The sequence below is a fragment of the Seriola dumerili genome, unplaced genomic scaffold (genome assembly GCF_002260705.1).
Source record: "Seriola dumerili isolate Sdu_G_001 unplaced genomic scaffold, Sdu_1.0 BDQW01000017.1, whole genome shotgun sequence".
Classification (NCBI taxonomy): Eukaryota; Metazoa; Chordata; class Actinopteri; order Carangiformes; family Carangidae; genus Seriola; species Seriola dumerili.
The window spans coordinates 378,918-406,311 of record NW_019174272.1 but is presented as its reverse complement, the minus strand read 5'-3'; the positions used below and the strand labels follow the sequence as shown (position 1 = coordinate 406,311).

The window sequence follows — 27,394 nt, the reverse complement described above, 5'->3', positions numbered from 1 at the left end:
TCTGTGAGTCTCTAATCTCTCAATCATGTCAATCATTTTGTATCTATGATGATGTTAAAACACAATTTTTGAAAATATTTTTTCACCCTTACCTGTGGGTAATACACCTGGAGGACTTTGACAGAGTTTTGAATTTTGAGTTTTGAGTTTTGAGTTTGAAACGTATGAAGTTACAACATCACTTCCTGAGGTTAATGCCACATTTTAACCCCTGATTACTATCTATTTCTGATACTGTAATTCAAAAACACCATTTTAATCTGCGTTGTGGAGGTGGATTTTAGGTAAGCAGATTTATGCTGCATCTCTGCTACACTCTAATCTATATAATGGGTTTCAAGGAGAAGACACTAATGTTGTCATAATGCTCAAATTACTTTACAATACAGTTCAAATGGCACACAGGCGGGTAGGAGTGGAACCTGATACACTACAGCAGAAGACCCTTCATTGAATTGCAGGGGAGGAGGGGGAGACCAGCTCTGATTTCAGGAACAAATATAAGTGTTCAGTGGCCTGTTGCGGGGTCTGAAAGCTTGAAAAACAGACCGGCTGATTGATATCTAGAGGTATTTCACACAGGCAAGTTTCATAAATGAGGACACATCTGTTATTCTTCTACATGCTATGGCTGTCATGACAACGCTTGAAGACAAATTGTTTCAGCATAAAGTCAGCCTATAATACCCACTGTGATCTGTATACATTCATGGGTGGATAAGTAACTGGATAAGTATTATTGTAAACTATAATCATGGGGATCATCGGGGGAGTGGGGGGAAGGGGGGGTATTAAAAAAAATTATGTCAGAGGACATAAAAATAGGACTAGTCACTTTTGTAACTTTTTTGTAAAGATTGATAGGATTATTGATCGTTTGTTTTAGTTACATGTCATGGAAATTTCCTGCTGTGTGGGGTCAGAGAGGCTGACGTCCGAGAATAAACATTAGCAGTTAGTTCCCATGTCAGCCTTACACATTTCCTTTCATAATATCAGTGAGTTGTGCAGTGATTGCTCAATCAAAGAATCTCTGGAAACCATTAGTTGAAAGCCTGAAAACCGACGCTCTCTGTAGAACATGTGCCTGTATAACGTGAGAGGCATTATTTACAGTGACTTATGAAAACTTGTCTCTCATGTTTTTCTCTTCCTATGAATTTTTCTTTTGGTATGTAGCTCATTAATTTCTTCTATCACAATAATTGCAAAGCAACAAAAAATGACAAGTGCAAAGTCTTTAGTACCATTGTTATCTTTGTATTTTTTTTGAATTGTTACAAAATTGTTTTTTAATTTGAAAGCCAGCAAAGGTTGGTATTTAATTTCTCACAGTAATATAGTTACAACTTTAATATACATTGAAAAATATGTATAGTATATAGTGAAGACCGACTCTGTTTCATAAAATGTGCTGTAAAACACACCAAAGATTTGGTATTCAAGGCTTTGCTGTTGAAAAATGGAAAATGGAAAAGGTTTTAAGACCTATAACTGAGCTTTGAATTTTACAATATATGGTTGAATTCACCCAATATATACCTTTGTTAGCACATTCACAGATCACATTGTGTTAAAGGAGTATGGAATTCAAAATTAATTATGATTTCTGTATCTTCATAGTTGTGTATAGATCATTTCATCAAAATCTTACAGTACATTATGGCCCAGTTATACTAAATAGTAGCAACATAATACTTGTTGCAACACAGTGTTCAATGTCAAAAAATGACATAGTATAGTAAGGCATAAAAAGTCAAAAACATCATAGTATAGTAAGGCATAAATTGTTGTAGTGTAGTAACCAATAAAAAGTCATAGTATAGGAAGATATTAAAACGTCAAAAAACGTCAAAGTACAGTAAGGCATAAAAACGTCAAAAAATGTCATATTATAGTAAGATATAAAAAGTTTGTCAAGAAACGTCATAGTATAGTGAGGCATAAAAATGTCAAAAACATTGCAGTATAATACGGTATATAAACATCATAGTATAGTAGGGCATATAAATGTGAAAAAAACGTCATAGTATGGTATGGCAGAAAAAATGTTAAAAAACATTATAGTAGAGCACACATAAAACATCATCGGAAGACATTAAAACGTCAAAAAAACATCATACTTTAGTAAGGCATAAAAACGTCATAGAAGACATTAAAATGTCAAAAAACATCATAGTATAGTAAAATAGAAAAATGCCAAAAAATATCATTATGGTAAGGCATAAAATGTCACAAAACTTCATAGTATAGTAAGGCATAAAAATGTCAATAAATGTTGCAGTATAATACAGCATATAACGTCACAGTATAATAGGGCAGAAAAAACATTAAATTATAGTACAGATAAAAGGTCATAGGACGACATTAAAACATCAAAAATCATTATATTATAGTAAGGCATAAAAATGTCATGGTATAGTGAGAAATAAAAACGTAAAAAACTTCATAGTATAGTAAGACATAAAACGTCATAGTATAGTAAGACTTAAAAATGTCAAAAAACCTTTGCATTACACTATGGCATATAAGCGTCACAGTATAGTAGGGCCTGTAAATGTGAAAAAAACGTCATAGTATAGTGAGACATAAAAACTTCATAGTATAGTAAGACTTAAAAATGTCGAAAAACCTTTGCATTACACTATGGCATATAAGCGTCACAGTATAGTAGGGCCTGTAAGTGTGAAAAAAACGTCATAGTATAGTGAGACATAAAAACTTCATAGTATAGTAAGACTTAAAAATGTCGAAAAACCTTTGCATTACACTATGGCATATAAGCGTCACAGTATAGTAGGGCCTGTAAGTGTGAAAAAAACGTCATAGTATAGTGAGACATAAAAACTTCATAGTATAGTAAGACTTAAAAATGTCGAAAAACCTTTGCATTACACTATGGCATATAAGCGTCACAGTATAGTAGGGCCTGTAAGTGTGAAAAAAACGTCATAGTATAGTGAGACATAAAAACTTCATAGTATAGTAAGACTTAAAAATGTCGAAAAACCTTTGCATTACACTATGGCATATAAGCGTCACAGTATAGTAGGGCCTGTAAGTGTGAAAAAAACGTCATAGTATAGTGAGACATAAAAACTTCATAGTATAGTAAGACTTAAAAATGTCGAAAAACCTTTGCATTACACTATGGCATATAAGCGTCACAGTATAGTAGGGCCTGTAAGTGTGAAAAAAACGTCATAGTATAGTGAGACATAAAAACTTCATAGTATAGTAAGACTTAAAAATGTCGAAAAACCTTTGCATTACACTATGGCATATAAGCGTCACAGTATAGTAGGGCCTGTAAGTGTGAAAAAAACGTCATAGTATAGTGAGACATAAAAACTTCATAGTATAGTAAGACTTAAAAATGTCGAAAAACCTTTGCATTACACTATGGCATATAAGCGTCACAGTATAGTAGGGCCTGTAAGTGTGAAAAAAACGTCATAGTATAGTGAGACATAAAAACTTCATAGTATAGTAAGACTTAAAAATGTCGAAAAACCTTTGCATTACACTATGGCATATAAGCGTCACAGTATAGTAGGGCCTGTAAGTGTGAAAAAAACGTCATAGTATAGTGAGACATAAAAACTTCATAGTATAGTAAGACTTAAAAATGTCGAAAAACCTTTGCATTACACTATGGCATATAAGCGTCACAGTATAGTAGGGCCTGTAAGTGTGAAAAAAACGTCATAGTATAGTGAGACATAAAAACTTCATAGTATAGTAAGACTTAAAAATGTCGAAAAACCTTTGCATTACACTATGGCATATAAGCGTCACAGTATAGTAGGGCCTGTAAGTGTGAAAAAAACGTCATAGTATAGTGAGACATAAAAACTTCATAGTATAGTAAGACTTAAAAATGTCGAAAAACCTTTGCATTACACTATGGCATATAAGCGTCACAGTATAGTAGGGCCTGTAAGTGTGAAAAAAACGTCATAGTATAGTGAGACATAAAAACTTCATAGTATAGTAAGACTTAAAAATGTCGAAAAACCTTTGCATTACACTATGGCATATAAGCGTCACAGTATAGTAGGGCCTGTAAGTGTGAAAAAAACGTCATAGTATAGTGAGACATAAAAACTTCATAGTATAGTAAGACTTAAAAATGTCGAAAAACCTTTGCATTACACTATGGCATATAAGCGTCACAGTATAGTAGGGCCTGTAAGTGTGAAAAAAACGTCATAGTATAGTGAGACATAAAAACTTCATAGTATAGTAAGACTTAAAAATGTCGAAAAACCTTTGCATTACACTATGGCATATAAGCGTCACAGTATAGTAGGGCCTGTAAGTGTGAAAAAAACGTCATAGTATAGTGAGACATAAAAACTTCATAGTATAGTAAGACTTAAAAATGTCGAAAAACCTTTGCATTACACTATGGCATATAAGCGTCACAGTATAGTAGGGCCTGTAAGTGTGAAAAAAACGTCATAGTATAGTAAGACATAAAACGTTGTTGGGTAGTAAGGCATAAAAACATCACAGTATAGTATGGCAGAAAAAATGTCAAAAAACATTATAGTAAAGTACACATAAAACGTCATAGGAAGAGATTAAAACATCAAGAATGTCATAGTATAGGAAGGCATAAAAAGTCATATTATAGGAAAACATTAAAATGTCAAAAACGTCATAGTATTGTAAAGTATAAAAAGGTCAAAAAACATAATAATATAGTGAGGCATAAAAATTTCAAAAATGTTGCAGTATAATACGGCATATAAATGTCACAGTATAGTAGGGTGTGTAAATGTGAAAAAATTTCATAGTACCGTAAGGCATAAAACGTCATAGGACGACATTAAAACGTCAAAAAACATCATCATAGACATGTCCCTACCATTGATATGCAAACATACACCCTTGGTGCTTTATTCTTGCTAATAGGGAAATTTTCTTTTCAGGCTCTGTCCTCTATAGTGAGATCAGAGTGCAGCACAGCTTGAATTTCTCAAGGTCTGTCCATCAGGATACAGAAGGTGCTTGAAATTAAGTTGTTTGTTGAAAGATTGCCTCCCTCTTTTGACAGTGCCACCCTGCTGAATCCAGCGAGTCATTGTGATGCATTCAGCTTAGATACACTGGATTTTCTCTGTGTATATGTTAAAATGCACAGTGGACTCAGGATAAATGTGAATTTGATGCCAGTATAGGTCGCTCCAAACTCCACTGAACCTTGGATACAACACATATAGTTCTTTAAATTCTGATTTTTTTTCTATAAAACTCATTAAATCACCTAAATACCTAAATCAACCGTATTTCAAATACCTCTTAACTCCTTAAGTATGTTTTCTGTATATAGAAGTAGGAAGCAAAATTGCCTTTCGTTCTTTATCAAAGTGTGAAGCATCTTCTGAAATATAAAGCATCCCCAGAATTTCCTCAGAGGGTTTGCTGTGCATTTACCAGAGAAAGCTAATACCTGGTTATTGTGCATGTGTTTGATTATTTATAACCTCAACCTTCATTAGGAAATCCAATCTGCAGGGCACTGACAGGTCTGCATGCCCTCCGCAGTGAAAGTGATTTAGATGAAATGCATCTAAATAGGTCAGGTAGGCATGCTGCACACAATTAGGTTTTTTCATTTACCAGAGTGCATATTTCTCTGCTAATATGTGTTTTTATGTGTGGAAATGAAGTTTTTTGACAGCAGTAACATTCTCATAGGGGAGTGACGAACAAACTGCCAACAGTGCAAGCTCCAGTCTCATCAGCATTGACTTCATTGTATTCTGAATGTTAAAATAGTTATAGTTTAGCTGAAGCTGTTTTACAGTATAGTCCAACACAAAAGGACCAGTTTAGTAAACGCTTGTGTTAATTATTCATTGTTAATTTTATTGTTTCAGAGCCAAAGCCACTTCATAGATAAGATTTACTTCTTTTCTTTGTTTCAGACTAAGTGTTTTGAAAGAATGGGATTCACTGTATAAAAAAATACAAAAGGCAAACACATTAAGCATTCAGTAGTAGGATTGTAAATGCCTCTGCAGAGCTAAGGAAAGTTTTCATTACATATCATAACTTGCAATATCAAAGAGACAGAAGATAAATTATGTGATATGTCTAGAAGCGCTTGTTTATTAGCGCGCACACACAAACACACACACACATACACACACACACACACACACACACAATGTAGGATCCTTTTATGAGTGGGGGATGTCGGCTATATAATAAATATTGTGTACAAACTGCATTTCAGATGGATTCATTCTCACTTCTTAAAGCCTCTGCACAACACACAGTTGTTTTGACTGGTGCTGGCTTACTGGACGTCTGCTCAGGTTGAAAGTGAGCAGAGTCATATTGGAAATTATGTCTAGAAATAACGTGAGGCCAGGAGACAATAAATCAAGAGCAGTCTTTACAGGACTACACAGCCTAATTAATTAAATTCATGGTTTACCATGAGTGTGCAAGGCTTTTAATAGTCATTGTGAAACGGGAAAACTATACAGACAATGTTATAACTGTGTGAGCTACATCAGTGTCATAACACAGTGTCACAATCAGAAACTAGAGGAATTGTAGTGCTTCATTATTATTATTATTATTTTTTTTTTTATTTTATTTTTTTTTTTATTTTATTTTATTTTATTATTAGTATTAGTATTAGTATTATTATTATCAAGCAGGTGGCAGGGCAATTTTTTTTTTTTAAATCACATTTTCATCCCCCTGTATCTGATCAGTTTTTTTATCTTCTGGAAAAGTGGGTGTCACATCTGCGTCAGCAACCTCACCTGTCAGTCCCCCTACATCTCTGTGTGTGATGGTCTGAGAAGCAGGTGTGCTTAATTCAGAGCAGAACCAGACCTGCTGCTCCTCATCACCATAATCAAGCTCTCTACATAGCCAGCTCTGCCACTACCAGCCTGCCAGATTGTAGCTTCTGCCTCCATTGGTCTTCACTTCCAGCTTTCTTGTTACTTTGCACTTCTGCTTCAGCCCATTACATGTTCTTTGTCTCCTGACTCTTGCCTCGTCTCCCCTGCAGTTCCCCTGACCCCTGACCCCTGACTCCAGCCCCTGGCTCCTTGTCTTGTCTCATCGCTGGTCTCCACCGTCATTACCACAAAGCACCAATCATCTCCATCACTATCTTTAATAAATTATCTTTTAACCTATACCTTTGTCTTCCCCTTGTCTGTGTCTGCACCTGGGTTCACTAGTTCAGAAGTCCAACTCAACAGCGGAAGTTTGTGATTGAATCAGGAATCTGGTGCTATGTTTAGGATTAGCGCTGTCCTCCTCACTCATGATAACCTCCTCAAAACAAAATAACTTAACTAAGTAGCTGTGTCTCTTCTTCCTGCAGCTGTTCTTACTGCCACTGACTCGTGTTCAGGAGAAACATGGAATGCGGTGAACGATTTCATCTGCCTCGATGATTATGAGTCCATGAAACAGGACAACCATAGAAGGCTGATTTTGTCAGTAATGATGGCAGCGCTGTTCTCTGACCTGTGTTTACCACAGCTGTTGCTTTTTGTTATTAGAAACATCTGCATCATAAGCGGGGTTTGAAATATCAAATCAGTATTTTTATTGCCTAAGATGCACATAATTTTGTGGGTTTACATTCTTTCCTGACTGTTTTGAACAGATACATCTGGCCAGTAACAAGCATCTGGCAAAGGAAAGATCATCTGAGCCATATCACTAAACTCTGACACGGGAGTAAAAGTATGTGTGATAATTAAGATACTTTTCTTTTTCACAGGAGGAGGATCGAAAACCATATTATAAATATAATGTAATGCTTGTAAACAAAATGGGTGTCCAATAAGGTGCAAGACCTCAAAATGCAGTACTGAAAGTATTTGGGGGATGGAAGTATTGAGAAACCACACAGTCAGCTGATTTTGCAGTACCTCTAACGCACTTAGAGGAAACAGCTCAACCCTGTGCACATTCTGCTCTGAACATCATCAAGTCAACCGCAGTGGAAGGTCTGTCCTGCAGGTATTGTTTCATCTTAATAAAGAAAAAATGCCATAAACATTATTGGAAAATTATGTTGAATCTGTAAAAATGCAAATCATTTAAAATGTTTTCCTTCTTTTTCCACAGAAATCTCTAAGACAGCTCTTCTCCTTAAAGAACAATGGATTCATATGATTATCAAGATTATAACTATAGTTACTCTGACAATTTGACTCCATACGAGGAACCGGTTTTTCAGCACAAATCCACATGTTTAAACAATGTCTTGTGTGTGTTTTTGCTGGTGGCCAGTGTGGTCATTTTCGTGCTGGGCTTCTTTGGGAATGCCCTGGTCATCTGGATTTCTGGCTTCAAGATGAAGAAGACAATCAACACCACCTGGTACTTGAGCCTCGCCATCTCCGACTTCGTCTTCTGTGCCTTTCTCCCGTTCAGCATCACCAACATGGTGATGGAGGACTGGGTCTTTGGCCTCTTCATGTGCAAGTTCACCTCCTCCGTTATGTTCGTCAACATGTTCAGCAGCATTTTCCTCCTGGTCATCATCAGTGTCGACCGCTGTATCTCCGTCATGTTTCCAGTTTGGGCCCAGAACCAGCGCAATGTTAAAAAGGCGTCCATTGCTGTAGTGATGGCCTGGTTTCTCGCTGTCACTCTGAGCATTCCCTCTGCCATCTTTCGGGACATTGGCACCCACCTGGGTAGGACTTCTTGCTTCAACAATTATACAGTGAACCAACACAGTCACAAGATAGTTGCAGTGATCCGCTTCCTTGCAGGATTTGTTGTCCCTTTCATCATCATCATTATTTGCTACTCGGTCATCATCTTCAAACTTCGCACCAACAGGATGACCAAGTCCTCCAAACCCTTCAAAGTGATGTCCGCATTAGTCGTCGCTTTCTTCGTCTGCTGGCTGCCCTACCACGTGTTCGTCCTACTTGAGCTGAACCACCAAAACTACAACCACAGTATTTTAGTCATTGGACTCAAAGTAGGCACCTCTATGGCAGCAGCAAACAGCTTCCTCAACCCAGTGCTGTATGTTTTCATGGGCAACGACTTCAAGCGGAAGTTCAAGAGCTCTGTGCTCTCAAAAATGGAGAATGCACTGGGAGAAGAAATCCGCACCACCAGCCAATACCTGTCCAGGTCCAGCTCTGTGGACAGAAGAGCTTCTACACACATCTAGAGGTATCTCCAAAACCCTTTCACTCTGGGCACTCATTTGACAACAAAATGCTCTTTCTAATTATGCAATTAATTAACAAGATAACAAAATATGCCTCTGCTTGTGGAAACACACACATTAATAAAATTTGTACTGATTCATTCTGAAAATGAGCATTGTTGTTGCACTTTTCTGCTCTTGGCAGGATAAAGATCTCTGCTCCCAAAGTAGGCTCACAAACACAGAATGTGGTTGAAGAATCTGCAAGTTTGAGCCAATATCTAAACATGTACTTAGCTCATGTTGCATTGCAGGATGGGTGGAATCAGTCTCATCTAGCAGACCGAGTGTTTTCAGAACAGTGTCTGTGCATGGTTTTGCAGGCAATTTTAACAGCAGCACACAGAGGAATTATAGTTGTAAAATAAAGGGGCTGTAAAATATATCTTTTAATACTAAACTCACAAAAATGTACCATCATTATTTTTGTTAATTTGATGTATAAGTGATGTAAAGTTGATATTTGCTTCCTTGACTTCTGAACGGAAATGATAAGCTTGATGCTCATAGCATCAAAGCAACCAATGAGTGGTTTTTCTTTTTCATGCACATGAAACCTCAACTGGCCTCACACCCATGAAAAGAATGTTTTTTGGTTTTGCTTACTGACACCACAGCACACAGTTATTTTTGTTGCAGCATTTACAAATAGGGGGATGTTGAGGTTGAGTTTTGTGCAATGCAGTTAGTTCTCTTATGAATGAGCAAGTAAGTAAAGAAATAGCAGGAGTCCTCCACTGCTATTCATTCTCTAAACATGTTTTGAAAGGGGTTTGTTTTGTAAGATGAATGTATCTTTCTAACAACTCAGTATAGCAGTCATGAAATCATGATGCAGTACAAATACCAGACACACAGCTGTTATTAACAGTTGGCAAAAACAGTTTGTTGAATGGACAAGTATTTCTTTTATTTCATGTGTGAGAACTGTACATTGAATGTGATTTGTGCAATGAGTGTTTCAATGTTTTTTTTTTCCTTGTTTCTGTTTTCTGAAATGAAGCTGTAACTATTACAACCAGGTCTTTGATGTGTTCTCTAATCTCTCAATATTGGGGTATTATTTGCATTTTGAAGCTATATTCTTGAAATAAATGAAGTAATCCCATGTTGAGAAAAGTATTTATTTGTAATTTATTCATAGTCATGATTGGAAAAAGGTGGTAAAGGCAATGAGAGCTTTAACATTAGTTAAAAGAGAGAAGTCAGAAGAGTTAGGATATTTTATAATTGCAGTCAGAAAATGGTTAGCATCAATTTATTCATTTCAGTCATGCCTCAATTGCAGTAATATGCGTACATGTATTGTATACAGTACAATGATATCACCCCTATTACTGCACACCAGCGGCCAGTAGAAAAGAGTAATCTCTTTACACAACATGTTTTCAGGCTAAATTTTGACAAACAATTCTGGAACAATAAAAGCTGAAACAGAAATATGATATACTGTATATAATATACACTAGTGTCACATCTCCAAGGTCAAAATTATTCTTCCCCTGAAGGTGTAGGGATACAATAAATGTGTATCTGAACTGGACCTTTCCCCTTGAAAAGAATCTCTCTAAAGTCACTTACTTCCTGCCCAGCAACAACGTAAGAGGAATCATAAAAAAATAAGCGTCACGTGATTTTTTTTTTTCCTCTTTTTTTTGTGTCGAAACAGTGGAGGGCAGAGGGAATCCAAATGTTACATAAAACACAAACAGTGAGTCACATTGAAACTTTGGACAGAGTTTACATTTAAAGCTGCATTAATGTGTTTTTAATGTAACAGCTGGGCCATGTGTTAATCTGAGAGAGCTTCCTCAAAATGTACAACACTCAAGAATTACTCAAGAAGTATAACTCGACTCAGTGGTTCCCCTCAGCTCTACAGAGCGCTTCAGAATCTTTCAGCTTTACAGTAGGCTACAAAACTTTGTTGTTATTGTTCTTACTCTTAACCTCATTTTGAGCTGCAGTGGGCAGCTGTGTCACCAAATGGCAGACACACAGTTAAAGAGACTAGCTGGTGAAGATAGTAGAGAGATTAGCATTTGCAGCTAAAGAGCCACATGTTGGTTGAGACCAAAACAGAGCAAAATGGAGAGTGAACACTGAACTTACATTCACCAGGTGGTCAGAAACACGTTTGTAACTTTTAGCACTTCATAAAGCGTCTTGATCAGGTTTAAATATTAATTTGTCCAATACTTTGGTTCACAGCCCCTCTGCTGGCCTCGTACTTTGTGTGTCTAGTGCTAATTAGCAAATGCCAGCATGCTAACATGCTAAACTAAGATGGTGAACATGGTAAACATTATACCTGCTAAACATCATCATGTTAGCATTGTCACTGTGAAAATGTTAGCATGCAGAGGTTAGCATTAAGCGCTGACCATCATAGCGCTGCTAGCATCGCTGTAGACTTCTGGTTGTGTTTATTTCTTGGCTGCTGAACAACCTTCCCAATGTTTTGCAGGAAATCTGAGCCATGCACACTGGACCATAAAACAATCAATTCATTTAGTGTATTTACATATGTTCAGGTGTATTATACAGTATGTTAATTAGAGAATCTGAATACTAAGTAGTGCTTTTATTCATTCTATGGCTTAATGTGTTTAGCAGAGGAGCCTGGGGAGATCCAGATTTTCTTTGATCTTCAAAAACACATCACCTTTTAACTAGTCATTTCATTTTGGAAAAAGAGTAGGCCATAGCAACTTATTGAATGTACTCATTTATTGGGCCTTATCACATTACATTCATTCCATAGAAAATACATTCAAATATAACACCTACGTTCAGAAAGTGCCTGCTTGTCAATGAAAGCGAGAGCCAATAAAGTTTAAAGCATGTGTTAAAAATAGAAACAACTTCTCCCATTTGCTTGTTGCAATACAAATATTTTTGATGTGTCAGCACACACTATAAAAATATATTTATATTAAATTGAAAATGGAAGTCAGTTAATGTTTTCTGTCTCTCAGTCACCAGTGTTTTTATATATGTATATATTCATTTATTTGTTTATTTTTATGCATATGGCATAGCACATTGAGTACTGTTATAAGACGTGCTGCTTATAAAATCTGAGCATTTTTCACACCTTTGAGAGGGTTTTTTTTTTATTATGAAGAGTAAAATTATCACCAGCTTTAACTGTTCATAGCTGTCCTTACAACAAAGCAATAATAAAAAAAAAACAGTTTTCACATTCAGTATGATTAACTAAAAATAAATCTATAACGATCACTACTTCTAAAGGTAACCTCCAGTCTATAACATGAGCGTAATGCCTAATTCCTCAGTGATCTTTGGGGCAAGTGTTGTGCACAGCATAGTGCTTTTTGGATTTCTGCATCAAGTCCAGTGTTAAGAAAACATAGTCACAACCAAATTAGTCAACATGTGCACTGCACACCAGAGATAAATAAATGCTGTCGAGATAAATCCTCTTCTCTCCTTGAGTCAGTGCCTTCAAGAGGGATTATTTGTCTTCTTGAATATGAGGAGCTGAGAATTGAGTTCTTTACCTCTTCATCATTAAAAACATCATTTCTCGTACATACAGTAAGTTGAATAACTTACAAAAACTTGGAAACACACAGTATCATCATCAGGTAGTTAAAGCCTGCATATTGCATTTTCCCCTCTAACAAAGGGTTAAAAGTTTTTAGGTTTTCAGTGAAGTTCATGTATAAAATAGTATTGTTCTGTAACTGTGATAGCAGCGGAAAATTCAATGTTTTGTCTTCTCATAATTGTTATTTCTCTTTTGCGCAATATAAGCTCATACAACACACTGTGCAGCACTGTATATTACTGTGTATTGTATTATATCTTCTCAAATGTCAAATGTTTTTTCGCTGGCAACAAATCACCCAGCACAGTCAGATCTCTGTAGTCACAGCTATTGACCTTCTTCTTGTTAAGGCATGTGCACATGCCTACAGAGTGCATGTGCATAGAGCAGGATAAGAAGTGCTTTTTATTCTTTTCATTCAGCTGAAGAGAAAAACAAACCTACCCATTCAAAACTGTCCCTTCTATCCATGCATTAAGCTGCTGTTTAGCACAGAAAATTAAGATGAATAAAAAATGAAAATAGGAGGGTAAAGACACTGATTTCTTTTCACTACAGCTTTGACCTATATGACTTTTCTGAAAAATAGCTGTAAAAACTATTTAAGTCATGTAATCCTACAAAACATGGTGCAGAACCTGATGAAAGAACAGTCCAAATAAGTGAGGAAAAAAGGGAACATGTATCATCTTGGCATATATTCCTCTGGAACTCCAGACATGTTTCTTTTCTTCAAGGCAGCATCTACTGTTCTGATCAGTTCATTGATGTTTGCTCGCATTTCGCTCGTATATGGGTCATATTCAAGTTTTCGCAGCCCAGATCGCTTGAAGTTTCCATCTTTCTGGCCCTCAACGCAGAGCAGGCGGTCCTCAGAAACCTTCAAACCCAGAAATTGGACCATCCCTTTGAGTTGGGAGAACAGGTCCCTCTTCAGTTCCTCAAAGTGGACCACGTGGACGTTCTTCCCATAATTCAACCAGTCCAACGTGTGGGACGCCCACCAAGGGGCATAGTTCTTCACAAACTCAGGCCACTCTGCAGGAGAAATGAGAGCACACACAATTATTTATACTTACAGGTGCCAATCCTCTCAACAAAGCCCATGATATTTCACAAATTGAAATATGGGAGACAGAACAACCACTCAACCACGCAGTTTTAAAGTTTAACATTGTAATCAACTATTGTTAACAGCGATCCAACAGCTACTGGAACAGGGAAGAGATTCTACAGCTGGTAGAGGAGGAAGTACATCAGGGTAACAAGGAGATATATAACAAGGAGGATAACAAGGACTTGACAAAATGAAAAGTGTGTATGAAAAGTGATTGCAAACACAATTAATTGCTCATTGTCTGCTCCTCTAATAAATTAATGTGGGCAAAAGTAGCTTTTAGATTTTATTGAAGAATTTCCATTTTAGCAGATTGATAAATACAGGCCCTGATCTTGAAACAGGGCAACAAAATGCAAAAACTTGGTTGTCAATCAAACTGCGGAGGTTCTGAAGGAAAACCCTTTGCTTGCAACTTTTTACTCATTGACAATCTACTGGCCCATAAAAGCAGCGGCTGGCAGGAGCTGTGCTGCATTAGTGCGCCTCTTTACTACTAGGAGAGGTTGTCGTTAAAGTTTAAAGCCTGCTGATTTTGCAGTGCTGTTTCAGAAAGCAATGAGGGAAGCAATTTTAGTACCAGACTGGACAGAATATTATATACCGCATTTAAAAAGCACAACCAGCTGTGTAGAAAACACTGAGGAACTGCATCCCTGACTACACTGGCTCTGTTCTCCTTCTTATCAGGCTTTCAAAAGAGGTAGAGCTTAAAATAAGACGATGACAAAATAAACTGTAACACGAACATCCTGTTCTGCTGATCTTGGACTGAATATCAAATTTCGTTAAGATACTTATGTTCTTATTAGCAGAGGTTTGACTACAGAAAACCAAATAAAGGGGTTTATGTAAGCGCCTTTAACTAAATCCACCAGATAACACTGGAAAATAGCAGACTGTGCTTTGTAATGTGACATGCCCTCCAAAATAAGTTACACTTGCCCCTGAGTTGACTTTATGGGGCCACACTGGAAGGCATCAGTGTCTGTAACATCATCCGAGCCCTACAGTCTCCCTCCGCAGAGGTGAGTGAATCAAATTGTACATGTGGGGCCCGTACACAATGTCACACTGCCTCTCAGACCAGAGCCTCTCTCTGTATTCGAAGTGGCAGCTGTCAAAAAGCCTTTCTCTGTACTGATGTCATCGCGTTATTTCCCCACCAACACAAGGAGTAAACATTCATTGGAAATGGCAGGGCGAATGTGCTGATGTTCCCACAAAGAGAGACAACTGCTGGGTCGGCAACTCTCCAGCCTCTGGAAATTCGATTAAACCTCACAGAAAGTCAGAGAGACCATAGGCGAACAAGACAAAACCAGTTACCATGGCAACCGAGACACACTGGGTGAATGTAGTGAGAAAATCAACATAAAGATATTGTAGCAAGGGGTATAAAATATCTTTAATTTTATAAACAAAGAGTTAACGCTTAATTTATGTAATTATGTCATGAACAATGACGTTTGTAATAACCACAAGAGGAATTTCACTTGAATAAATTGTGCTGAGAAATCACTAAACGGTTCCACATTGGAGGGTGACACACTGCATGTAAGACAAAATGTCCAAATCAATCACACAATAGAATGGATAAAAAGGGACAAATCAAACCATTCAAAGTGCAACATCAATGTAGCACTCTCTTAAAATGGTATATTGACATCAACTTGTATATAAATGAAGCAGCTGATTATTTCAGAATGCTTAGGATGATTTGTTTTTACTTCTTGAGCGTCATCTTAAAAGGAAGTTACTTGGCTACATAAACATGCACTGTCAAATAAAGGCTCTAAGTATTGTTCTGCTCCCACAGGTCAACACCTTTCTGAAAGGATACGTTGGACATTTTGGGAAGTAATTATTCAAGCTTCTCAGCAAATGAGAATAAGTGGATAATTATTAGAATATTCTCCCCCAAAGATTCAAAGATAAGGCAGTAAACAAGGGACTGTACTGTCTTTATGCTCTTTGTTACAAAGACACACAATTTTTATCATTAACTATAAGATCTCTATTTACAAAAAACAAATGTGATTTTAATTGGTGTATTAATAACAACACAATGTTGTTTTGATGTACAGCATTAGACTGCCATTTGTTTGGAAAGCCTCACACAGGTCTGAAGATAATGTTTAGTTGCTTCAGCTTTAGGTTGCTGGTTGGCAGATTTTGTTACTGTTGGACAAAACAAAGCAAAGCTAACCGGCTCTTGGCTGTTAGTGTCATATTTAACGGTCAGACATGAGAGCTGCATCAACTCTCTCATCTAACTCTCCCACAGAAGAAATGCCCAACTACTACTACATTAAGTGTATAATCATTACTACTGGGAAGAATTTCTATGGAGAATGAGAACAACTATACATATATACATGCACATATACACATTACATTTCAAAAGGAAAGGTAGAACAAGTGCCCAAGTAACAAGCTGATTTCAGCTGATGTCACAACTCATGACCAGACTGAGGGCTGATTAATTTGTTTCATTTCTCATTTCTCAAAACAGATACTGACATCGTGCCTGGTATGCCGGAAATGGTTTTGTGCTATCTTCAAATGGAAAACTTTATGACCAACCACATTGGTTATAAGGTCAAACCACTGAGACACACCTGGATTTTATTCCTCCATTCATTACCATTCACTGTAACTTCATAACTACCCTGTTAATGTTTGACGGTGTTATTAAACTTTTGCTATTTTCACTTTCTGCTTTTCTAAGTATTGTCACATCCTCCCACAGAAGACAGAATGGAAAATGTAGTTTTCCATTTAATTGTATTATATATATATAACTAGAGCTGAAGTTTTTTTTTTCCTTTTGCACTGGACCATCTGTGAAATTTCAGTCTAAAGGATGGAGATGATAAAACAGTGCTGAAAAACATGTCTTGTTAAACTGGTCATGATTCATTTCATTTCTAACCCTTCAACTGGATGTGTTTTGGTCATATGCTCACAGATTCTTACATTTTGCCTTGCCAATAATTTTTGTATGAAAGCTTTACATTGCTGTGTACAACATACTTGCACGTCAGTAGTTTAGTTTGATAAAGGTCTTTGTAATTGATGATTACCGTATGCATTATTAAAACACTCTGTTACTATCTTCATTTGCTCACCTTTCCCTCTCCAGTGGGCCTGGGAGGCAAACCCAATGTGACCGCCATATTTCCTGTTAAATTCTGCCATTAGGGCTTTGTAGGGGTTTCGAATCATGATGATGCTGGAGTCAAAGGCTTCGATCTCCTTCCTGCCGCTCTCATGTGTCTTAATGCAGATCGTTCTCCCACTCCGCCAATGGTCACGCTCCCCTTTAAATCCTGTGAAACAATGATGTCCCACAGTGAATATATTTAATCCAGATTAATTAATGTTTGTGAATCATGTCAGATAAATGCTGAGGCCTGCCTTTATTGTAAAGGGAGCCATCAAAGTAGTAGCTGCCGGTGTAGAAGCCGGTGGCGAGCTCTATGAGGTGGCGAGCCCAGGTGTTGCCAGCTCCAGGGAAACTGGCGAGGGCCACCAGCTGCTTAGCACGGGTGGGCAGGAAGTGTCGGTCCATGCAGCGGTTATCTGACAATACACAAAAACCAACAGGCTATGTAGATTTGTAAAGAATTACAGAAAACTCTGCAGTGATAAACATGGACCTGATCTGTTCATCTCTTCCAGATGTGGGGTGAAGGACAGTGATATTAGACAAGTCAACACAATCAAGCTTCAGATTCTGAAAAGCAAGGCACTTCCTGCTTATTAAATTTTGTAATAACAGGGAGTTAAAAAATCAAATGAACGTTGGTGGCAAAGACATTTAACATCTTTATAGAAAGAGTAAAGGTCAAATAGAGGCATGCAGCCATGTTCTGGTGTTATTTTTTTGTTTTGTGTGGGTTAGTTTGACTAATTCTTGTTCCTCACATTACATAATATTGCCCACATAGTGATGTTAATGTGTTGGTTAAGCCCTTAAGGGTGGATACACAATAGGTGCAGATTTCTGAGAATGCTGTATTTCAAAGTTCACTTCCCACAGCTGCTTGTTTTTATGATTTTGTTTCCCAGCTTTAAAACTCCCCTCGTTTACGGGGCCCTGTAGTTTTGCTTATCCAAGCCAAGCTGTCTGTTGCATTGAGAAAACACTGCTCACAAAAACACATACCCCAGAAACTGACTAATACTGGATAATGATATCGAGGAAAATAAAAATCTAATAACTGATAATAATATTTTTTTACAACATAAATATTTTTGGTAAGGATCCCTCAAATTGGTAATTCTGTGGAGAAACATTTTTCAGCTTCACGATAAAAACTCAATCCTTAAAGAAGACACTGTACTTCACTTCACTGTAGGGTTTAATTAGCTGAAGAAGCCAAACACAGACATTCTCAAATTACTATATAACAATATACTGTAGATCAACACTGCAATAATAGAATTACAAATATGGTGAAAGAGGATTTTATCCATAATGCCCCCCTACTTTACCGAAACTATGTTATAAGAAATAATTAAAAGCACATAAAATATATTAAACTTCACTTAAGGAAAATCTAGGTCAAATGTAAATAAAACGTAGCACATGAAATACATAAAATATTATATGCAGAATTTACAGCACTGCGATTTGTTTTCACTAAATGCTGCTGACATACTGCTGACCGTGCATTGAGACCAGTTTAGTATACGCTTTATGCTGAATCAACAGATATTGGTCTTGGGGTAGAGTCACGTTCTGATAATACACTGTTGTCCATAAAGTTGGAATAATTTTGTTTTCAGACACAATCCTCTGTTTATTCCTATTTAAATGCATCAGTAATCACTTTTGACCAGGTGCAATGATTACATTATGTGTCCCAATTACCCAGGTGAAATGAAATAAATCACATTTCATGGAAAGAGGTAAAAAAATATTTTATTCCAACTTTATGAGCAACAGTGCATATGACTCTGCTATCAATGTGCCTGTGTATTATTTCATGTAAATTTTTTCTTGAACACAGTAAGGTGGCTAACACCCTCACATGCCTCTCATTCAGTTGTGCCTGTGACTGTGGTCGCAGCACGTGAGCTGCCAAACTTTACCTTGAACCTGCGTTTGGTACACCACGAAGTAGTTGTCGTTCCCGCAGCTCTCAAACTCTTCCGCGTGGCAGCGATGGAGACACATGTCCTCGTCCTCCAGCTCATGAAGGGAGAAAAGAGGTGTCGGGAAGCCGCAGTAACATCGGTCTCCAGCCAGCACGGCCAGCGATTTCTCCTGAAATACAGCTGCCGTTATACACTGCAGACACACCCACATGTACAAATGTACAATGCATGAACACACACATGCAAAATTCCCTCACCTTCTCAGTGCACATGTCCACACACTTGTCCACAGACATGTTTTGGATGACTGAGCTGAAAGGAAGTGCCAATGTGACATTGTCTGGCCTGTGAAAACACCCCTTGAAAATGGCACTGCCATCTGAAACAGACAGAACAAACCAAAGTGTTATTCATCAACAGGAAAAAAAGAAACACTATGTACTGCAGTCGTATAGTTACTGAGCACAGCTTCCATCAGCTTGGCCTCTCTCTGCTGACCCCTGATGAAGAGATCCCACTGGGACTCTCCTCCAGCATACTGAGGCCGTGACCTGCCAGAGGACTGAACCAATAGCAGCACTCACATCCCTGCGGTGCTGCGATGATGACCTTTAACCTTGGCTCCTCTCTCCGGTCTGACGTACAGACCATAAATCCAACAGCAGAGAAGAGCTGCTCCTCTCTTTCACTGGAAGTTGTATTGTTTCATACTTTTTCATACGGATTTTTTTTATTTTAGCTACTCTTGATTTCTATTACTTAAGGTGCATGAAAGCATAATTACAGAACTACAGAACAATAATTGGTTTTTATCCTCCAGGCCTCTTAAAATAATAAATCAAACAAAACCGACTGAGAAGAAAAAGTGGTTTTCATTCATGGTTGGAAGTATTTCTCACAGAGCATCACATCTTTAAAGGTTGAGAACTTCTATTTCAAATCTCTGCAGAAGAAAATCTAAACATCAGTTCCACATTTATTTCAGGCTGTCAACATGTCAGCTGTGCTGATATACATATGAAGTTATCTCGCTGTCAACAGACTGTTTTTAATAACAAAGGGAAGAAACCAGACACTTAAAGCCTTTTACTGTGACAGATACCATGATAAAGACAGCTTGCTCGCTCAAGCGTAGCTGAATAAAATATGCAAATGCATATTCCTTCCTATTTAAGTGCACACTGCCAATACCAGCACCTCAGAAAGACTGTTGTCTGAAAGTATTAACTCTCAATGCTGTGAGGCTTTGAATAAAGGTTACACTCCTTGTAAATTAGCTCTGGCGATGTGTGCGTGTCTAATGTTTTATTTATTTTTGACCTTTTTTCGGACTAAAAGTTGCATTTTTAATGTCATGTCCATGTTTTCTTTACTCTTACTTGCAGTATATCTTCAGTGCATCCTGTTTCTATTACCCTTCTTTGCCCATACATATGGCAAAGCTTGTCAAATCAAACTGAAATACTTTTATTGTGCTCCATTTACTTGCACATATGCAGCATCCAAACACATATCATTAACAAAGCCTTGAGACGAAAATGATAGATCACTGATGCAAACATGCAGACGAGTGAAAGCCGGAGTAGGAAGCAATCTTCAGATGGGCTGCGTTGCAACAGAGAGGCGTATGAAATAAACGCAGAATAATATCTATGCGAGATTATTATAGCAGTCAACAAAAAACACTCAATCATGTGAGTGTAATGGTCTGTAAAACCACAAAACAGCCTCTGCCATACTTTGCCTGCATTTCCTCCGTATTGTTCTGAGCAGGACTCACATGACAGAGATTGGGGTCAGAGGTGATGATGCAAACATGAGCGGAGTCAGCAGTCTAATAGATGGCAGACAAGCAAAAAAGCAGAAATGAAAATAATAATAAACAAACAACACTGAACTCAACAAGGAAAGTAAGAACATTTAGAGCTGCTTAAATATTCCCCAGAGATGTGTCGACTAACTCGATCCTTTCATGGCAACAGATTATTTCCAAGAATAAGTAGACAGATGATAAAAGGGAAGAAAAAGATGTGATGAGTTACATCACCTTGTAAATCGGACTTTTTTAAATTTCACAGCAACAAAAGCACCAACAAAAATACCAAAGGAAACTGCAGAATGTTTCAACATTTTTTAACAAACTACCTCAACACACAGATGATTTTTACTTCTACTTATCAGCCCTTCCTTCTTTCACAGGCAGCGAGTGTTTAGGATGCAGACCACGGCTGGCTGGGCTACGTAGGTAGCACAGCTCTCCGGGGAAAGAGGTAAACACAACAGAGCAGCCTGCTCCCAACTGTGGCATTAACCCAAAATAAAACAAATATTTCTCCCTCAAAACTGCAGCCAGGCTTGTTATGTTGCATCAAAGTGCATCCTTGGGCGTCAGTGTGCATACTGGTACTGAGGTCTTTCTCAGTGCAGGGAGATGAATTTCAAATTTTTACAATATCAAATATATTTTTTTTGTCAACAAATTATTATTAAAATCTGGGCAAATTATTCAAATACCAAAAGGCCAGTTGCATTCGTTGCGTTTACTTGATCGCCCTGAGAGTGAGTGTTTGTGGAGCAGCACATGGTTCTAATGAGGCCAGGGGGAGGTTTTTTTTGTTTTTTTTGCTGAGTGTCAGACTCACAGCGGCGCGCTGACTCCTGGCTCAGTTCCAGCCTATAGATGGACAGTCTGTTGGCTCCTCCGCAGAGGTTGCTCTTCTCTCCTTTACAATCCATGTTACATTCGCTCTCTGAAGCATTGGGCGCCTGGATCTTGTGGCCACAGTAGCACTCAGCTCCAAACTCCAGGCCTGCATACATGTAACCTCTGGAGGAGTGAGAAAGAAAAAAAAACGGATTGGCATCGTTAGTAAAGGAAGACCGGGAGGTTCAAGTGATTTTTCTGAGCCTTCATTATGTGCCTTAATCCTTCACAGGCCAATACAGTTTATCTTTCCAGGCAACTGGATAAGCTGTAATCAATAAGAATAAACAAATGATGTGCAGAGGATGTTGAGACAACGATGAAAACACATACAAACATTAGTCTGAAATAACATCTCTCTCTCTTTGGTGATGGAAGATGAGAGAAGTTAGACATGCTGCGAGGCTCTAAGGCAAAGCCAATTATAAATGAGTGTAGTGTACTTGAAAAACTGAAAACTGAATCCATCACACAAGGCCTCTTCTCTCCTTTCTATTGCTTCATGGAGGATTTGACTCCCAAGATGCCTTTCGGATGCAATTAGACATCTAATACACCTCTCACACACAAATCCCGGGGGCTGTCAATCAAACCCAAAACTCTGTGTGCTGCTATGTGCTGTTGCCCCTCATTTTGTTTGTCTGTTTTTATTCACCCGCTGCTCCGAGAGAGAGAGAGATAGATAGAGAGAGAGAGAGAGAGAGAGAGAGAGAGGAGGCGGGCAGGCTGCAAGAGGCGAGAAGCAAGAGGAGGAAGGAGATGAAAACAAGCATCTCTCTCTGCTCCTATTCCTCACTCTGCGAATCAGTGATGGGTGTAATTCAATGCATTCGATAGAGCCGTCCCTGGTATTCCTCAGGGAGAAAAAAAGAGGTGAGAGGAAGATGGTGAGGTCGCACAGAGAGGGAGACAGGATGTGTGGAAACAGGAGACTAATGGGGGAGAGGTGCAGCGAGATAATGCTTTGAAAACTGGAGCATTCATAACTGTTTTTCATGTTTCCACCACATACAAACACCAGGAACTGACAATGTAGCTACAAAAATGATATTAGGGTGTTCTATAAGACCAAATGCTCAAAAAACTATTTCTCATTTCAAATGTGTGCAGGCACCTGAGTATTAAACTCTTATGTGACTGCTGAACATGTCATCCCAAAACCCTGGATACAAATATGTTGATATAACAACCTGCGCTCTTCTGGGAAAGCTTTCCACAAGATTTTTGCAGCCAGGCGACAGGTATTTGGTCCCATTCAGCCACAGGAGCATTAGTGATGTCGAGTGATAAGACTTGGCTCGCAGTTGGTGTTCCAAAAACAAACCAAAAACATCCCAAAGGTGTTAGATGCCAGGCTGGATCCAGACCACGCTCCAGGCTTACCATGTGTCAACTGATTTATGCTAATTTAATTGAAAATTTGTTTGTGGATGTGCAGCACAAAAGAACCAATATCAGTTAACATGATGTACACCTTAAAGTGGGTCCTGTTTAATTATATAATCTCGAGGCCCTGTCTTGAAGAGTGTCACAATCTAGCCTTAAATCCTTCATTATTTCAGTTCTGAGCATTGCATATTTCCTAATAAATGTATACAATCAAATCGCAACAAAAAAAAATCTGCATCCAAATAGCATACTGACATAGAAAAAAATCATTCACAGTGCACAGAGAGTGGGACCAGCAGCTCGTCTCTCCCCTGGGGCCATGTAACAGGTTAATCTAACCACGGTCGGATGGGGTTCAGACAGGGGCTCTGCAGGCCTGTTGAGTTCCTCCCCAACCAGCTCAAAAAATTATTTCTTCATGGACCACAGGCCCATTGCTATGTTGAAACAGGAAAATGTCTTTACCAAAACTGTTGACACAAAGTTGGAAGCACTCTATTGTCTAAAATATTTTACTCTGTAGCATTAAGATTTCCCCACACTGAAACTGGGCATAGCCCAGACTACCAAAAACAGCCTCAGACCAAAAGTACACAAAAGTATGTGGACAGGGGTGCAATTTTTGTCAAATTCTGTTTCGAAGGTCAAGAAAGAGATTATTTGCTCAAATGCAAGTTCAATTATTTTGCACATCAAGACAAATGCTGATGTTAATCTGCGACAACACTGTATTGGTCAATAACTGGCAATCAGATCAACAGTATCAGTCTGGCTCTATAAAACACCACAAATGAAGAGGTACCTTGTAATCCCCATCAGGTTTTTTTAATTTCCAATTCAGCTCTTTTGTACTGTCAGTCTGACTTTAAATCTTAGCCTGTCATTTAGCATCAATAGATGAAAAAAAAGGGATATCTTATGCAGGAGTTTTTTTTGTTGTTTGCAGCTATCATACCTTTCTGCACAGTTGTCCTGGCAACGGAATACCGTCATTTTTTTGTAGTCAAAAAAGGAAACTCCTCTCAACGCTCTTTTCTGTGTGTCATCAATGTAGCAGCCAATGTACTTTGCTGGAAAAGAGAAAAAATATGTTAGTTGTGTATACAGGAGGAAACTTTGTGAGTACATAGATGTATATAGTTTAAGTATAGGTTTCTGGCATAATAATGCACCTCAGCCAATATACAACAGTCAAAATAATGTTTCAAGTGTCTAAAGTGAATACTCTCTGCAACAGTATCTTCCTCACAGTGCTACACAGTGTAGTAGCAGAGCACATGAGGAGTCCAAACTGGGGCAGAATCTTTATTTATTTATAAAGACACACATCCCCTTCTAGTGGCCTGTAACTGTAGTAGCAGTCATCTCTCTGCATTTTTCAGAAGTGTGTGGGGGTTGGGCCTCAGTGAACCTCTGCAGGGGGATACGGCAACCCTTCAACAGCTTCTTGCCTCTCATTAAAACACTGGTCCCCTGTTAAAGCAAGCCGACCAAGCTCTACTGTACCTTTAACAAACAAACCCCTCGCCATCTGTGCTGTGCCATTAGCCCTCTGAGCCTCTGTTAATAGCTAAATGGGGGAAGCATAGAGTCCTAGTCCCTGCATTACTTTAATTGTTATGGTCTAAAGGCCTGTATTTCAGCTGCAGGACTCAGCTATAATCTTCCTCCTAACTATTGTTGAGCTGGAAAATAATCTGCTTTATGATGAAGGGAAAATGCTGATTTAAATGAAGCTGCAGGTCCATTATGAATAGCATATTTCTGCTAAGCACGACATGAGGGTAAAGGATGGAACGGCAGATGCAACTGATGTGTCCATATCATTATTATTACCTGATCTGGTTTTATGATTTTAACATATAACCTCATTGTACCTGGTGGATCATAAAAAAACTACTGTCAGCAGTGTTTCAGGTATATTTTTTCTACAGTCTCCTCCTGTTCTCCTTTCAGTACAGTATGCTTCTGTACTGTGCTGCAAATCTGTTAATGCGGTCTGGATCTTATGCTGCAATATTCCCTCCAAATTGAAATTCAGAGCCAGAGAGAATGAGTGCATTTGCGGTGAGAGGAGGGGGGAGAAAAAAAAAGTCTCTTCACCGGTTCTGAATATGGTTCAGACTGCAGAGTAATGAGTGGTGCTGGATGTATGAGAGCTAACGAATGCTTTGAAGCTGTTAATTACTCTATCATCACGTTTAACTGCAGTCCTGTGAGGTTAGCATTTCAGAAAAAGGAAGGATGATAGTAGGAGGAGGAGGAGGAGGAGGAGGAGGACTGAGCAAGACTGAGAGACCTTCATTTGATCAGATAACCCAAAGCCTGAATGTACGTAGTAAACATGTTTGTTTCCCTGGCCTTGAATTGAAAAGAAAAACAGCTCAACACTGTGGTAGTTACAAAAACATTGTTCTTTAAAATCCTGCACTCTGATGCGCAGCAGGGTGCTACACTGTACTGTGACTCACAGTTTGCGTAATAGAATCGCTTATTTATTTCCTCCATAGGTTTGATTGTTTTTGGGCTCACAGAGGTTGTAGTCTATTCTGGCTTTGCACTAACACAGACAGAGCAGCAGTCACTCACACTTTCTGCACGTTTCATATTTACGGGCAGTTTAGATTCTCCACCTGTCTGTACTGCACTCTGGAGGCAAACCAGCAGCGACCCACGTAATCACAGTGGAGCTCTAATAAAATCACGGAGCTATTTATGGCTATTCAGGGTCTATTTTAAGATTTTATGGATGAATACACGAAAACTCCCAAACCATTCGAGTACTTTCCAGACCAGATGTTTATCACCACTGGTGGAATAATAACTAAGAGCATCTACTCAAGCACTGAACTTCACAACAATTTTGTTGTATTTGTCCTTTATTCGAGTATTTCCATTTTATGCTACGTTATACTTCTCCTCCACTGCATTTCACGGTTCAAAATACCGCACTAATTTATTTTCAGCTATAGTTACTAGTTACTGTTCAGATTAAAATTTTACACAAAAAACATAGAATCAGAATATATGAAACATACAAAGTAATTAAATCTAGATCCACCTCAACCACCTATATTATTATTATGGTGATTATATGTTAATGTATCAGTAATAATTGAAAGATTCAATATCATATTTATCAGCAGGGAGCCATTCTGCATCTCTGCTAAATACTGTTTTCTTCATGGAGAGACGAGCAGGAGAGTGAAACCGCTGTGGTAAGATGACTTTGGTTGCACATGGGGGGGTCTGCTTGAATACATGTTGGAAATATTCACTGTTGACATTGTTTTTTAATAATTTATGGTTTATCCAACAGGGTAGTAAGTGTTTGACAGGGAAGAGAGAAGTGAGCCAGCAGTAAATTATATCTTCTAATCTTCTAATTTGATCATGTTTCATTTGTGAAGGATATTTGTGCCTGTCAAGGTCAGAGACGTCAGACAGTTTTCTTCCTCCCACTGGTGTTTTCAAAACGTTTTATGATTAGATAGGATGTCACATGCTAGTGCGGAGTTTATATGTAAACTTTGTGTGTAGTTAAACAGATTTCTTAAACTGGAAATCCCTCAGTCATGAAGTCATTTAGATGTTGTGATTGTGCTGCAGCTCCAGCGTGGCTGAACAAACGTGTGCCGAGCGACACACAGCGCAGCTACAGCCGAAGCACAAAGGGTGAGATCCTTGAAGGATTCACTCTGAGAAAAGACAGAGGACTTAATCATAATCATCATCTCACTCTTCTCTCAAGAGAGTTCCTGCGTGACCAATTACAACTAGAAATTTCCAGTCATTAAAATGGTGCAGTTTGTAATCAGAGATTACTCTGGATCACTTTCATATTAGCACGGCGTGTCAGATGGACAAAAGCTGCTTTTATGTTTACCAGTGGATCTAAATGATAAATCAGCCTGTATTAAAAGTTAATATCTTATAATTTATTGAATGTTCTAATTTGCAAAACAATGGGGTGTTATTAGCCAATAATAATTGTTATAATCATAATTAACGCAGGAACTCGGTTTTACTGAGCAGTCATTAATGTTGCAACACTGCAATTATTTTTGCAATTGTTGGCACTCTTGTGATTATTCTCTCAGCTGAAACTCATTTTTTTCTGCCTGTAAATTCTATTTATGCCTTTGCTGAGCTGTACAAATATGCACTGCCTTGATTTATTGTACTTTTTTTTACATAGATTTTGTGTGTGGGAGAAGCCTAAGGCAAATTTCAACCACAGTGGGCATCAGCCAAATCTTATCTTTTATAGTTTACGAACTC

General features: G+C 38.1%; 2 protein-coding genes across 2 annotated transcripts in view; one reads left to right on the top strand and one right to left on the bottom strand.

The window, feature by feature from the left end:
• The first annotated feature begins 7,919 nt into the window (after positions 1–7,919).
• Positions 7,920–10,345, top strand: cmklr1 (chemerin chemokine-like receptor 1). The gene is made up of 2 exons (XM_022751760.1): positions 7,920–8,010; positions 8,119–10,345. The coding sequence occupies exon 2, from the start codon at positions 8,153–8,155 to the stop codon at positions 9,182–9,184; it is 1,032 nt and encodes a 343-aa protein (XP_022607481.1). The 5' UTR covers positions 7,920–8,010; positions 8,119–8,152; the 3' UTR covers positions 9,185–10,345.
• Positions 10,346–12,278: 1,933 nt separating this feature from the next.
• The window catches only part of wscd2 (WSC domain containing 2), a 34,801-nt gene continuing 19,685 nt past the window's right edge, over positions 12,279–27,394 (bottom strand). Inside the window, exons 3-9 of the mRNA XM_022751747.1 lie at positions 24,069–24,183; positions 21,663–21,847; positions 19,278–19,399; positions 19,015–19,189; positions 17,335–17,499; positions 17,046–17,246; positions 12,279–13,835 (exon numbers count right to left, since the gene is read on the bottom strand). Of these exons, the coding sequence (XP_022607468.1) occupies positions 13,483–13,835; positions 17,046–17,246; positions 17,335–17,499; positions 19,015–19,189; positions 19,278–19,399; positions 21,663–21,847; positions 24,069–24,183 (1,316 nt within the window). The 3' untranslated portion in view covers positions 12,279–13,482. The remainder of the gene's footprint in view (positions 13,836–17,045; positions 17,247–17,334; positions 17,500–19,014; positions 19,190–19,277; positions 19,400–21,662; positions 21,848–24,068; positions 24,184–27,394) is intronic.